Genomic DNA, 16118 nt, shown 5'->3' on the forward strand with positions numbered 1-16118 from the left:
GAAATCGCCACCGGTCCCGCAGGACGCGCGACAATAACGCGGAACTGGAAGATCGGAGCCGGTGGCAACACGGACCCCTAGCCAGGAGGTCGCGCCACTCGAGCGTTTTAATATCGGGAAATGGCGAAAACAAACACGGCAACTCCAGAAGAAATATGGAAATCCCGGTGGCAACACGGGGGAATATTCAAAGCCGGGCCATCGGCATGGACACGACGACGAGATAGTAATATACGGTCGTACACGATACGAGGCTCCCAACTGCAAACAGCGGATCGCTGGTTACGGCCGAGGTTTGCGCGGAATCGCGTTCCTGCGCGACAAAAACGGGAAAAAAGGAAGGACAGAGACGGAGAGAGGGATGGTGAGGCAACCAGACAGAGAAACGGGGAGACGGAGAGACGGAGAGACGGGGAGAGCCAGGGAGAGACCGGGGAGAGACAGGGAGAGCCAGGGAGAGACAGGGAGAGACAGGGAGAGACAGGGAGAGACTGTGAGGGACTGGGAGAGACAGGGAGAGACAGGGAGAGACAAGGAGAGACAGAGGGAGAGAAGAGAGGGATTTATTATTCAGAACGACGGTGCACTCGTCGCAAAATAACTTCAGAGTCGCCTCAAGTATGCGAAAGTAACAGCGGGGTCGTGATAATTAAATTTCCGTGAATGGCGCGAGTCCTAAAAATTTTCGGGTAAACTCAAACGAACGTTTTTATCACCTTTATTCCCGATGGAATTAAACGGGAATGGTGCTCATTCCGCTTCTCCAACCAGCAATAGCACTTATTCCATTTGTCCGCCCAAGAACAGTACTCATTCTACTAGTCTGGCCAGCAATCTTCGTTCAGCTTGTCTGGCCAGGGAATGGCCTCTGTTCTACTTGCACGACCAAGAGAAGCCATTATTCTACTAATCTAATCTTCCCTAGTTAGTTTGCTCGCCCGACCGGGAGGTCACTATTCTACTTGTCTGACCAAGAAGAAAACTGAAGGTTGTCCTTGTACTTGTCCTAGTGGAAAAAGGTATTATTCTACTTGTCTGACCAGGAAAGGTCAACATTCTTCTCGTTCGATTGTACACTAGTGTTGTTACTCTTATTCGGTCAGATATTGATACTTTGTACTAAATTTGAAAAAGTGATCCAAACAACGAAATTATGCTGGAAGAAATTTTTATCGTTCACCTTACGTTTCCTTTATAATAATAATACTCTACACGACTTCGTAGTGCATTGTACATAATATTTAACTTAACGTTTCAGAGTATCTTCATCGATACCGTTGTCAGTTAGCTCTTATTCCCATTTAGACCGAAGGTGATGGTCAAAGATCGCAATGTTAGGTCGATAAGGTTTCAACGTTCTCCCCGTTCCACTTTCCTTTTCACACCTTGACGTCGACCGATCGCACAACTATAATACAACTCCGCTGTTATTTTCAGTTTTCTATTTACCGCGAATCTTCGGCCCCTTGTCTCTTTTCAGACAGTCGCGAACTCGTCTCCGATATCTTCTTCTCAATTTCGTTCCTTTTCTCCGGTGTTTCTCGATTTCTCTCCACTGTTTCTCATTTTTCTACCCCCACCTCGATCGAGTCGATCCCACCAACTCGAAGAACGACGATCTCACCGTCATCGAGGAACCCTCCGTCTCCCCCGGGTGCGATCGCCTCGAATGTTTTTATGTTTCTTTGACTCGGTTCCGTCGCGTTTAGAATTTCGCGGCACGAAGGAACGATTTATCACGCGTGTCGCAACAGATAAATTCGTAAAGCTGGTGGAAACAGATCCGTGAACTCGTCGAAAGGTTTTCATTCACTCCGCTCTCAAAGCTTTCCTCGTTCCTCGGTGTTACTGCTTCACGTTTGACACTTTCAGGTCTTTCGGCGACGAAATTCGCGCCGGTTTCTCGTACACGTTCTCGTTACACGAAGATAATTTCGAGACAGAGGCGGACGATCGTTTTTACATCCACGTGATAAATTACACCCAGAAGTTGAAACCATCGACACACTGTTTTACGATGATCTCGCCGGAGTAGCTACGTTCATTCGAAATTTGACAAATTCTCGAACATCGAATATCCTCGATACCGTTTGCCGTGACATCGATCTCCATTCGGTTAAAAACGACCGTGTTGAAAAAAAATCCCCCAAGATGCGAACGAACACACGTCCAACGAGCAAATGAAAATTCAAGAATTTCTCGTAAGTTAACACGATTCGTATCCGTCTGGTAATAGAATGTTGTCGTCGTATCTTACGCTACGAGTGCTTGTTTCCACGTGAAAAGAAACGGGAGAAGAGATCTATGACACGGTGAACCGGGGATGTAATTATCGACGCCGGCGGCAAGCTCATTCGGCATACGGATGCACGGGGATTCTACCATCAATATTACATTTTCCGCGTGCACGTGACTTGTTTACGATTATCATTGCAACATAATACATAGCCGCGGCGAGCAAATATGGGCCACTACGGTGCTCCAAGATTATAAATGATGCCCGCGATACCAGCATTCACAGCGTTCGCTGAATTTCCGTTCGCGTTCTTGATGAGAATTTACGTAATTGTAGCGCAAAGGAGAAGGAAATTAATTCGTGACTACCAGCGACTGATAAATGACCCGAGTTTTGCTCCCGGGTAATACGATTGCGTACGATCCCATTGTCCCGCGATCGAATGGCTCCATAACCGTTGAATTAGAAACAATATCGCGAAAAGAGCGAAGAACGGTATTTTGCACGATCGCGATTACTCGAACGAAGACTTCCTTACTCGGAAACATTTGCTCGACGTGAGTCGATGCAACTGTGTTTCTTCCTTTTCTTCCTTTTTTTATTTTGGTTTCTTTCCCCCTGCCTCGTTTCGTGCTTGCTTCGAATAAATTTCGCGTTTAAAAGTGCAAAAGTAAAACTATAAACGACGTTACGAAAGTTGCGAAAAAATTGCGAACTTTTGATGTATATGTATTAAACCTCGGCGCGGTATTAATATTTTAATATCGGTACCCGCGTGCCAGTTTTTCAGTAGTTTAAAGTCAACTATTTCCCGGGCGTAGAAAGATCGCGCGTCAAAGGGGGTTTATTTCTTAGGCGTACCTCGAGTGCACTTGCTCGTGCGTTTTATGAAACGTTTCGTAGAACGCGGGAACATAAAGGTGGTTCCGATATAATTTCGTTCTACCGTGTTCGCGAACACGATAGTGTTTCACGTAGACGAGCAACAACGTTGTTACCGAGCGGCGAATTAAGAACGCAGAAGATGGGTGCTGAATTATTCTTAATATTCGCGACCTCGAATTAGCTGTAGGTTTGCAACCAATCCGATCGAAAAGTGTACAAACAAAAGGGAGAGCTCTCGATGGAAATTTTCGTTAAGAATAAGGAGCAAAGTATTGTTATAAATATCTTATCGAAGATTTCGTAATATTTGCAATATTCTCTGTGATTGTAATTTTTTTTTTTAAAAAATAGAAGCAATATTAATTATTCTTAATATTCACAACCTCGAATTAACCGAAGGTTTGCAACCGATCCGATCGATGGAAATTCTCGTTAAGAATAGGATGCAAAGTATTTTTATAAATATCTTATCGAGGATTTCGTAACATTTGCAATATTCTCTATGATTGCAACTTAAAAAAAAAAAGTAAATAGAAGCAATAATAATTATTTTAATATTAAAAAGGGAGAGCTCTCGATGGAAATTCTCATTAAGAATAAGATGCAAAGTATTATTACAAATATCTTATCGAGGATTCCGTAACATTTAAAGACACTCTTGTAATATTCTCTATTTTATAAAAAAAAAAAAAAATAGAAGAAATAATTGGAGAGAATTTTTCAGAAAGATACCTTTCTTAATCAGAGCATACTTATCGAGTAACTTTCGTTACGATTCGTTAAGTTACTTCAAAACGAACTCGACGAAAATCGAATACCGATATCATGCTTGTGGCAAATTGAAATTTTCTAAATTTCGAATCGATTTCTGGAAATAAATATTATTTGAACAACAGTTCGCGGTTCGTTCGAGCCCGTCGCTAGTCCGCGGCGACTGCACCGTGTAAAGAATTCTCTAGGCTGGAACAGAACGGTGCACCGTGATCGATTCTTTCCTCGTTCCATAGTCGATATTCACAGACCCTCGTGTTCCCTCTGTGACATTGTATTACGCGAGTTTCTCTCATTTAATTCGCCACTCGAGGCGCAACAAGACCGCGCGTATCGTTCGCGAACTATTCTCCATGCTTACCGGTGTCCGTGCTCCCAGGTAAAAGAATGGCGTCGTCTCGGAACCAGGATGTGACTGTCAGGTGTTCTTTGACGTCTTCTCGCGCCGTGCAAGATAAAACAGCGTTGCACCCCTCCACCACCGGGGATCTATTCACCCTCACGTCGTAGCCGGGCACCGTCAGCACTGAAATCCGAAAAGAAAATCTCGGTTAGATGCAAACTTCAGAACAACCGGTCCCGGCTGAGCGTAATTACAGCAGTTGCGTCAGCAGGTACGCTGCAGATGCTCAGACTTGTTTCCAGTTTTACATTTTAAACGCTCCACGATCGAACCACGAATCACGTGTTATTCTATGTAAATATTAACGTCGCGAACGTGTCAGACTCGTTTGAAACGGGCCACGTGAAAATTGTATACGAAACGATCGTTAAGAAATATTGGAGATAATTGGAGAAAACATTGGAGAAATATTGGATACTTTGTCGAGATGCAATTTCTTCGTACTGGGTATCGGTGAATATTTTATTGTCTGGAAAGATGTTTACACGAAATGAAATAACGCAATTGTATTTCAGGAATCAAGCGACCTTGCAACGGAGACGTATTAGTTGTAATAGTATACTGGATTTATAATTCAATCGAAGTGCATTGTATTCGTATCGTTCAGTGCACAACGATGATTAATTAATATTGTTTCCCATTTTCGAACTGGAATGCGAGGACTGAAAAATAGGCGTTCTAGATACATTACGTTAATTATATGTGTTAATATTACGTTTCAATTTTCTAGTTTAAATATCGGAGTCGGATTTCCCGAACAACGTAACAATATTAGCATTTATCGCGCGCAAATAGACATTTACATCGCATTATAATTAGATTCGTTCGATCGAGTTTACCGTTTACTAAATAAGATACGGTTGATACGAGAGCGGTGTTGTTATTAAATTCGCGAGTAGTTATATTCGGTGATTTTAATTTCTAGTTCGCGTCACGTTTCACCCGTCTTCCTTTCGATATTTCTATAAACAATTCACTTACTCTAAAAACAGGATGAAATATCGTCTCTTTCTACGATATCCACAAAACGTCACGATGCTCCAGGTTCTTTCGATTCTACTTAGTTCTTCGTTCAATTTTGTGTACAAAATTATTCCACACGGAGCACAAATTGCTCATGAATTTTCTCATGTCATTTTCCAATTAAATAGCCCGATAAAAAATTATTAAACCTCTATGGTACACGATGCTCCATCCAGGTTCTTTTGATTCTACTTAGTTCTTCGTTCAATTTTGTATTATACAAAATTGTTGTTAAATTTTCTATTATATAAAATTGTTCCACATGGAGCATAAATTACTCACGAATTTTTTCATATCGTTTTCCAATTAAACGGCCCGGATAAAAAATTATTAAATACCTATGGTACACGATGCTCCATCCAGGTTCTTTCGATTCTACTTAGTTCTTCGTTCAATTTTGTATTATACAAAATTGTTATTAAATTTTCTATTATACAAAATTGTTCCACACGGAGCATAAATCACTCACGAATTTTCTCATATAAATCTTCCAATTAAACGACTCGATAAAACATTATTAAACACACCTATGGTACACGGTGCTCCATCCAGGTTCTTTCGATTCTACTTTAGTTCTTCGTTCAATTTTGTATACAAAATTGTTCCACACGGAGCACAAATCGCTTATAAATTTTCTCATATCGTCTTCCAATTAAACGGCCGGATAAAAAATTATTAAACACGCCTACGGTACACGATTCACCGATCGTTACGCGCCAATTCTTGAACGCTCGAGGAGTCGCTGGAATTCAAACGATCGTGGAGGGTTGGAGGACACCGAGTGAAAATTGATTAATCTCCCCGTGGGTTTCATAAATCACTCGTAAGGAAAAAAAACGGTCGTTCGTTCGGAGGGTGTACGTGCCACCAGTATTTGTTTAACGATAAAATCGAATCGCGGGGACAGAGTACGGTACGGCCGGTCGCCTGCGTCGCGTTGCATTTGCATAAAATTCCCTCTTTCGAGCAGAGAGATTTTTCACGGACTCCCGACGTTGTTTACCAACACCTTCGAGCGTTCGATGCAGAAGTTATAAATCACGCGCCGCGACGTGACATCCGTTCCCGATCCCAACGCGGGAAATTCTCACGGATAAAAATCGACGGGACGCCGCGCGTCGGACGGAAGATGCGCCGCGACGACCCCTCGACTGTCCCCCACCGCCTACCGGTCGTAACAGCCACGATTCCGGGCTAAATCGAGGATGTAATGGCTCGAAGTTTCTGCTTAGCTTCGAAATCTCCCTTGAAGGATTGGAATCGCGTTTATACACGGTGATACGGTTACACTGTGTTATAGGTACACGTGTGTCGACCAATTCGTGTTCAATGTTTATTCGACGCTCGATAACGAACTTTCGAGGAGAGACGGGACGAGTGGAAAACGAGAGCACATTTGTACGATAATGATATACACGTACGTTGACGAAGAAGAGAAGAAGTAAGTTAAAGTAAGATAAAACGAAACCTCTAAGAGCGAAAGATCGAGGTTAAGCGCGATCTCTCTCGCGAATATTGCGATGGGAATTTTTCGTGGAACAGTTGGAAGAAATTGGGAAATTTTGTTTCAGTTGATACGTTAGAAATTATAGATGTTATTTATTGGTAATTTTTTTGTACTTTGTACGTGTATTTGATATTAATGGATGTTAGTATCGATCGATAATGGTATATCTTCGCGGGAGTAACGTGTCTGTTCTCCGTGGTGCGTTTTGTTGCTCGTTTTTAATATCACGTTGTAGATTCACTTGGTCTTCGAGAAGGAGAAGAAAGAAAGGAGGACGTTCGCCGAGATAAATTCTCCGAGTAGAGATAAGATTAGCGCCGCATCCGGAAATTCATTTTCAGCTCGAGCAGCTCCGTCGCTGCTCCATTTATTCCCAGATCTGACAGGTAGGTACGATATTGCTCTTAATAGCACTGTCAAGTCGGTTGTCACGCTGTTACGCCGTCTCATTTCGCAGGCACAATTTAAATATTAGAACGTAACGCTCTTAAGGCGCTCCTTTCCTGTTCTCGACGTTCTAACGCTCGCGACAAAGCACTTTTCTACGGTCGTTAACGATCGTTACAAACGATACGTAATAACTGTTCGTCATGAGCCGTAAATTAACATTTTCACGACCGATGACAGACCGTCCGCGTCTCCCGGTAAACTCGAAGCAAGAGAAAGTATTACATCTCTCGGTGAAAGCTGCCGCTCTTAACTCAAGAATAATATAGTATAACGAGCGAATGTAAAATACGAGTCTCCCTTTCCTCCATTTACCCCGCTTTCAAGCGACGGAGTCGAAATCGCGCTTGAAATTTCCTTCTATTGTATCGACAATAAGGTATCCAATCCATTATGGGTCATCGAGTTTCTATACACAGGGTGTCTTATTTATCTCGGCACGGTGGAATGTCTCGCGAAGAATTTATCGAAAATATGTTCGGGAACAAATTTTTGTTCGATAAAAAGTGGGATATTTTACGGTATAAATAATTTTTTCGTTCCTCTTTGTAGTAAACATTCTTGAGAACATTTTTTTCGTACCATTGTCGGTCGTTCAGTGAGACATTTTCTCGAGATAAATACACTCGGTATATTTAGAGATCGTTAATCGTTGCGATGAAATTTAGCGGACAAATGTCGTTAAGTGTAATCATGGATGCACGTGACACGCGATCGAGACTTACGGATCGGAGGAGATCGGTGACGTTCCACCGATCGTGAATCGGAGCACGTTTCATGGTCCAATAAACAGTTCGAGTGTACGACGCACACATTGTACATACCGTGTACTCTTGGAATCGATGTTTCTTGCGCGGAGAACTTCGAACCAACGTTACTCGCGGGGAGTACTACGAACCGACGTTACTCGCGGGGAGTACTTCGAACCGACGTTACCCGCGCAGAGAATTTCGAACCGATGATTCTCGCGAAGAATTTTGAACCGACGTTATCTGCGTGGAAAGTTTCGAACCGACATCACTCGTGAGGAGTACTTCGAACCGATATTATTCGCGTAGAGAACTTCGAACCGACATTACTAGCGTAGAGTACTTCGAACCGACGTTACCCGTGCAGAGAATTTCGAACCAACGATTCTTCCGAAGAACTTTGAATCGACATTACCCACGCGGAAAACTTCGAACCGACGATTCTCGCGGAGAACTTTGAAGTAACGTTATCCGCGCGAAAAACCTCGAACCGACGTTCCTCGCGCGGAGTACTTCGAACCGACATTACCCATGCGGAAAACTTCGAACCGACGATTCTCGCGGAGAACTTTGAATCGACGTTATCCGTGCGGAAAATTTCGAACCGACATTACTCGAGAGGAGTACTTCGAACCGATATTATCTGCGTAGAGAACTTCGAACCGACGATTCTCGCGGAGAAATTTGAAGTAACGTTACCCGTGCGAAAAACCTCGAACCGACGTTACTCGCGCGGAGTACTTCGAACCGACGTTGCCCGCGCGAAACTCACCCTTCGATCTCGTTCCCCGTCGTTCGTCAAACGTAAACGCACCCTCGACAAAACGCCACCGATCGAATTTCCAATAATCCCCCGAGTCCCTTCCAGCCCTTACAGCGTGGTCGGGATCCTCTGCACGACGCACTATACCTCCCTTGGGTAGCTAGCCCGATTGACCAGAGACCGAAGAGTAGTACCGAGAAATCGCCGATAAGATCGAAAGAAGCGCCTCGTTACCACCCTGTTTCGCGTCTGCCGCGTCCCCATCGACCACCCCCATCGTGGCAAACACGAACGGGTGGTAGGCGAACTTTCGACTCGTGCTTTCCAAACGTCTCCGCTCCGCTCCGCTTTTCTAAAGTCACGACCGTAGTCGCTTGGTCGACGACTCTCCCGACGCTCTTCTCTCGAGGTTCTCTACCAGGGATGGGACGCGGCGTTGCTTGACGGATGAAGGGGGGTGGTGGAAGGTGGACGTTGGAGGGGCGGGACCGTGGAAAAGGCACCGTTCATTAAAATGTGTTCCAGCCGGCGGTAATTACGCGTTTAATTATTTAAACGAGTGACCCGGCATTCACCAAGATTTCATCCCCACCCCCTGTCAGCCCCGACCCACTCCACCTTTTTTCCAACCGAGTCCGATTCGCCCTAACCGTTTTCTGTCTCTCTTCGCGACTCCGTCTCGTTTCTGTCGCATTCCTGAACCCTCGCCCCGTTCCTCGTTACGAAAGTCCTGCTCGTTCCCTTCGTTTCTTACCTTGTTCTCCCTCCACTTGGAGTCTTCTCTTTATCCTAGAGCCTTCTTCTTCGCTTTCTTCTCGCTTCAACCAACGGGGCTTTTCCATCGTAACCCTTTCTTCGTTCGCGTCTTCTCTCGTCAAGTGTCTCTCTTTCTCTCTTTCTCTGGTTCTCTCTTTCTCTCTTCTCTCCCTCTCTTCGATATCACGCGGTCCTCGTTCGATCGTCTTCGTCTCTCTCCTCGGTCTTCTTTTTTCCCCTCGTCGGACTCGCAATTTCGTTTCCTTTTTTTGTTTCCGGGCGTTCCCTTTCAGCTCGACGTTCTTTCACTCCGTACCTACCATCACCACCGCCACCACCGCCGCCGCCGCCGCCACCGTCTCCGCCTCCGCTTCCCCTCGCTCTCGTCACGTCTCCGTCCAACCGTCGTCTTTCGTCTCGCTCGCATTCGTCGTCGGGGCACTTCAGGATGTCCGGGCTAACGCACCCTCTGCGCCGTGTGTCTGCCCAGCCAGATCCAACGGAGATACCCTGAATGAGACAGTTAATTGGTCGTGAGGATAGAGGGGGGTTTTCTCGTGTGTATCTATTCATCGGCCCGTTTGCATTTCAAGTCACGGCCGGGTTGCTTATCCGCGCGTTAATTGTCGCTGTTTGAAAGATACCCGGCTGAAGACTCGTGGCCCGATAACGCTCGCTGGAAGATTCCACCGACACCTTCGCTCGTTATTTCCGTCCCCGAACGGAGGATTTCTTTCTTGACGAACCGGAGACGAGGATCCTTTCCCGGTACCTTTCGTCCCGGCGAGAGGTTAATCTCGAGTCCTTTGTGCCCTCCTCTTTTTTTTTTCTTCTACACCATCGGTGCACGGAGTCTTTGATATTCGTTGGAGTAATTTTTCCTTCACGGTGCCTCTCAATTTTCCACGACACCCGCAACCTCTTGGTATCGATAACGCATTACCATCGAGTGTACAACATTTCTGTTTCGTTAGCTTCTTACCCCCAAGTGTACTCCTGCAATCTGTATTTTCATTCTGCAGATTTTCATTCCACTACTTTCTAAACAATAGTTACTTTTGACTATTAGCTAGGAGTAATTATTTACCATATATCGCGCATCTTATTTCTCAATAAGAATCTGAGTTGTACGTATACCCAATCGTACACTCTTGATGATTCCCGCACCAATAGTTACGCTTTTTTCACCTCGCTCCAAGCTCGAGCTCGTGTTCTCTTATCTCTGAGCGCAATTCCACGATCTCTGTTCCCGTTCTGAAAATTTCCTCTTTCCTCGTAGCAACGGTACCCGTTCGGATAATTTCCCCGCGCTAAGTGGCATTATTGCGTAATAAATTTCCACGTGCCTTTAGCCGAGAAAAATGCGCGAAACGCGGCTTGAAACGGCGACGGAAATGTCACTCGGAACACAGGTCGTTCGTCCCGCGTTTGAATCGCGGAACTCGAAAAGGAATACTCGATTACACGCGGCGTAAACCTCTCTGATTCCCGGTGCTTTCGGTCCCCGTTTGGCTCCGGTCCTCTTGATGCACGGTATCGCGAATGAAAAGGAGAGGCTCGCGTTGAGAGTCGGGCCGGACAAGACTGAAAAGCGATGAGGAATTTATCTGAAATGACATCGGCTCGACCCTCGTCTCCGCCAAAGAACTTATTCCTGAAGAGAGCGAACGAGAGGGAGAGAGCTGGAACGATAGAGCGAGAACGTGTATTGTCTAAAAGGGGAACCGTGCTCCCCTTTTCCCTTTCCTGTGCGCCTTACCCTCGGTGGGCAAGCAGCTCAGCGAGAAACCAAGGGACTCGGGGAATATTCATCGAGCCGTGGCACTTTCGATGATGATCTCTGACAGAAACCGTTGGAACGTCGAAGAGAGGAGAGGTCTCGAGTTCATTGTTTTTAAGAGATCGGTAATTAATTAACTCTCTCTCGGGCTGGGGTCAAACACCATCCCCCGTGGCGGGGGTTCGGTGGGGATCCGCAGGGTAATTAAACTCCGGCCGATGTTTATGCTCGGCTCTCCTGTAACTCTCGCTTTCGCTCGGGAATTGAATAGAGAGAGAGAGGAAGAAAGAGAGAGAGGAAGAGAGAGAGAGAAAGAGAGAGAGAGAGGAAGAGAGAGAGAGAGAGAGAGAGAGAGAGAGAGAGAGAGAGAGAGAGAGAGAGAGAGATTGTAATTAATTGCGGTGTGTTATGGAATCCATCGAAAGTGCCTACTTTGCTCGATGGATTATTCGACGGGCGTTTATGTATTTAAATTTTCCTACGGACGAATTACCAGTTATTATACCGGGATTTGAAGTTTGCGGTCACGGGGGTTTAAACGTTGAAACGCAACGAGTCTTCCGCGCCGGAGAAAATACGGAAGCTCGGGGATGTATTCTCGCGTATACCTAGGAAGAATACGAGATTTATTGCACCGAATGAGATTTAATTATTTGCGAACCGCTGGCTGTACGAATACGTTGGAAAGAATGTTACGCGACGCGAAAAAGATCAATGGTATTCCCGAAGGAATTCGATTGGAATGTACCGTACATTGAATATTGTTGAGTTGTGGATAATTATTAGTGTTCAAATATTTTCAACCGTGGATAGTCTGAAAGTTGAAGAGATACGATTTAACATCTCAGTTTTGCAAACAGTACGGTCATGATTCGACACTGATAGTTTTTAGTCTCGTCGCGATCACATCGATATTCAACAGTGAACTGTTGACGATATATGTAACCACGATATTCAACGCTCAACGGTTGAAGATGGACACATAAGAACAATGTTTACTACTTAGCGGTTGATGAGAAGTCTGATGATATTAAATCGATTTTCAACACTTGACCACTGATAATCTGACCGCGATAATATTAACGTTCGACACTTATCAACCGATGATAAATCTGACCGCGCTAAAATTAACATTCGACACTCATCAACCGATACTCTGACCGCGCTAGAATTAACATTCGACACTCATCAACCGATACTCTGACCGCGCTAGAATTAACATTCGACACTCATCAACCGATACTCTGACCGCGCTAGAATTAACATTCGACACTCATCAACCGATACTCTGACCGTGATAAAATTAACATTCGACATTTATCAACCAATGATAAATCTGACCACGTCAGAATTAACATTCGACATTCATCAACCGATACTCTGACCGCGATAAAATTAACATTCGACATTTATCAACCAATGATAAATCTAACCGCGCTAAAATTAACATTCGACACTCAACAACCAACGATGAACCTGACCACGCTAGAATTAACATTCGATACTCATCAACTGATACTCTGACCGCGCTAGAATTAACATTCGACACTCATCAACCGATACTCTGACCGCGATAAAATTAACATTCGACACTTATCAACCGATACTCTAACCGCGCTAAATGTAACCTTCGATATTCAACAACCAATGATGAATCTGACCACACTAGAATTAACATTCGACACTTATCAACCAATGATAAATCTAACCACACTAATATTAAAATTCAACCCTCAACAATCGATGATAAATCCGACAAATATTTAACTTTCGACTCTCGACAACAAATTCGATCCCAGCATAGAACAATCGCAAAACTCCCCACGTTTGACGATCACAATAAGAAACACCAGGTACGACACGGTGTTCGCGAGGGGCCGATTTCGACACGCGGTATTGAACCGATTTACCCCGAAGGAATCGGCGAATCACCGCTCGCATCGATGCCGAAATAGACGCCGACGGATACGCGACGCCCTCGCGCGAACCGAAGAAACTTAATCCCGAGGATGGCTGCGAGCCCACGGAAATATCATTGGCCGCTTGGTTGGAGATCTGCGCATATTGGCTTCATTTGCACGTTTCGTTTCGTTCGGTGCCCCAAACCCCGCGCCCGTACAATTTTCTCGCCATCCACCGTATTTCCCCGGTAACCTGGCCGGGCGTCGGGACGCGCCCTCGTCTGTTGCAGCCAACTTCCTAATTTTTCACGTCGACTTGGCCCGTCGAAACGACCGCGAACCTCCTCAAAAATTTTCGTTTCACATCTTCTGGATCTTCTGGATCTTCTGGATCTTCTGGATCTTCAGGATCTTCTGGATCGTCATTCGATCGCAGCCTTTGATTCGAGCCCGATTCTTGGAACGACGTATCACGAATGCAATTATTACCGAACCGTTCTTAGAATTCTGTTATCTTTTATCTATTAATCGTTTCTTGCCCTCGTCGAAATTTTGCAACCTAGCGACGAAAGAAAATTTCCGTTGGAAATTGTCGAAAAAAAAATATTCCCCGAGCACGGGACAAAAAATAGTCACTGTTGGGAACTTGTTTAAAAATCGTCCCCGTAGAACAGGTACCGTAGAATTCGTGCAATAAAAGTTTCCGCGGGAACAGCTATTCCCAAACTTTTATCACCAACCGACTAATCCACGATGATGGTTACGGCGCGCGAAGGTACGTTGCGATGTAACGTACGAGCAACATTGTTAATACCGAACGTTACAGTGTACGGGGATTCAGTTGGCGATTCGGAATAAAAAATTATTCGTTCCTCTGTCTCGTAATTCGTTCGAAAATTATTTTTCGCGTACATTCTACGCGGGATAAAATAAATTTCTATTCTCGCGAAGTCCAATTGTGAGAATTCTTTCTGGAACTATTCGAACTGTTGAAATATTAAAGAGGAACTCGTGAATGGCGATGTCGTCGAGGAACTAAAAATACACGAGGATACATTTTTCGAGTTCAGTGTATCATTTGTCGAGGAACTAAAAATACACGAGAATGAATTTTCGAGTGTATTATGTAAGTGTCGAGGAACTAAAAATACACGAGAATGAATTTTCGAGTGTATTATATAAGTTGTCGAGGAACTGGAAATACAAGAGAATGAATTTTCGAGTGTATTATATAAGTGTCGAGGAACTAAAAATACACGAGAATGAATTTTCGAGTGTATTATATAAGTTGTCGAGGAACTAAAAATACACGAGGATAAATTTTTCGAGTACACTGTATCATTTGTCGAGGAACTAAAATTATACGAGAATGAATTTTCGAGTATATTATATAAGTTGTCGAGGAACTAAAAATACACGAGAATGAATTTTCGAGTATATTATATAAGTTGTCGAGGAACTAAAAATACACGAGGATAAATTTTTCGAGTACACTGTATCATTTGTCGAGGAACTAAAAATACACGAGGATGAATTGTTCGAGTATATTATATAAGTTGTCGAGGAACTGGAAATACAGGAGAATGAATTTTCGAGTATACTATATAAGTTGTCGAGGAACTAAAAATACGCGAGAATCAATTTTCAAGTATACTATATAAGTTATCGAGGAACTGGAAATACACGAAAATGAATTTTCGAGTATATTATATAAGTTGTCGAGGAACTGGAAATACACGAGAATAAATTTTCAAGTATATCATATCCGTGAAAACGACCAGATAAAATTTGCGAAACGGGAGAAGATTCGTGGACGTTAACGTTTAACGCGTACCACGCGTGAGCGACTGAGCGATTCGAATTTTCGCTAGTGTACTTTTCAAAGTACGTTCTCACCGACTTCGAGATTCGTACGGTGTGTACGTGAACCGAGTTCACGGGAGCCGAATTCGCCGCCATGGGAAAAAGAATGTACCGACGAATGTAACTTCGAGACGGTGGAGTGCCCCACGGAGGACACGATCGATTGATCCTCGTCGTTTCAACGGTACACGGAAGTTCGTGAGTCGAAGCGGTCGCCAGAAATTCTTCTTCTGGTTTTCGTCGAGTCATCCCGGGAAACTTTCCCGACAAGGAAGCCCCGCGCGGAGCCAATTTAAGCCGAAAAGAGGAATTCGAAAGTCGAATTTAAGCGCGACGCTCCTGACCATACGTTTTTCACCGCGGCAAGAACCTTGGTTACTTCGCGAAGGGTTCTCGAGACTGGCGTTCGATGTCGTTTCCAAGATGGCCGACTTCAATCTCTCATCGTTTCTATCCATTGGCTGTTACCAACGAATAGGTTCGTAACGGAACGTGTTGTTAGAATTTTTTTCCTCTACGTTGCAAAATTTTGTCGCGTTTACGATGATACAATATTGTACGAAAATTGAGTTTTGTAATATCGGTGCGTGTGTTTTATATTTATGTATGTATGTATATATGTATGTATGTATTTCTTCGTATGTAGGTTTAATAATAACATTGTAAACAACGACGACGAATTTTGAACATCTCACGCGTGTACGTTACAAAAATTGATCCCTTCTTTTACGATTTATTTGTAAAGTTAACGTGCTACTTCGAACTATTTGAATATCGCAATTATTTCAATTTGCATCGAATTTATTCACGAAAGAACGAAGACTGTTTTGTATAGAATAAAGAAAATTATACTTGTCAAATGACAATACTGTAGCCCGTCAAAATTCGAGTTCGACATCCGTAATTTCCACTCAAGGGATTAACATAAACGAGTGCATCGCTCCAACTTCTCTGGAGCAGATGCACAAAAGTGCATCGAACCGTTCCCGCCTAAAATTCGAGTCTCTACAAGATTTACTTCGAACGTGTTTTAA

General features: G+C 44.0%; 1 protein-coding gene across 1 annotated transcript in view; it reads right to left on the minus strand.

The window, feature by feature from the left end:
- The window catches only part of Dscam3 (Down syndrome cell adhesion molecule 3), a 65843-nt gene that overhangs the window by 34181 nt on the left and 15544 nt on the right, over positions 1–16118 (minus strand). The window contains exon 4 of the mRNA XM_076326879.1: positions 4254–4418. Coding sequence (XP_076182994.1) covers positions 4254–4418 — 165 coding nt within the window. The remainder of the gene's footprint in view (positions 1–4253; positions 4419–16118) is intronic.

Source organism: Ptiloglossa arizonensis, chromosome 2 (genome assembly GCF_051014685.1).
Source record: "Ptiloglossa arizonensis isolate GNS036 chromosome 2, iyPtiAriz1_principal, whole genome shotgun sequence".
Lineage (NCBI taxonomy): Eukaryota > Metazoa > Arthropoda > Insecta > Hymenoptera > Colletidae > Ptiloglossa > Ptiloglossa arizonensis.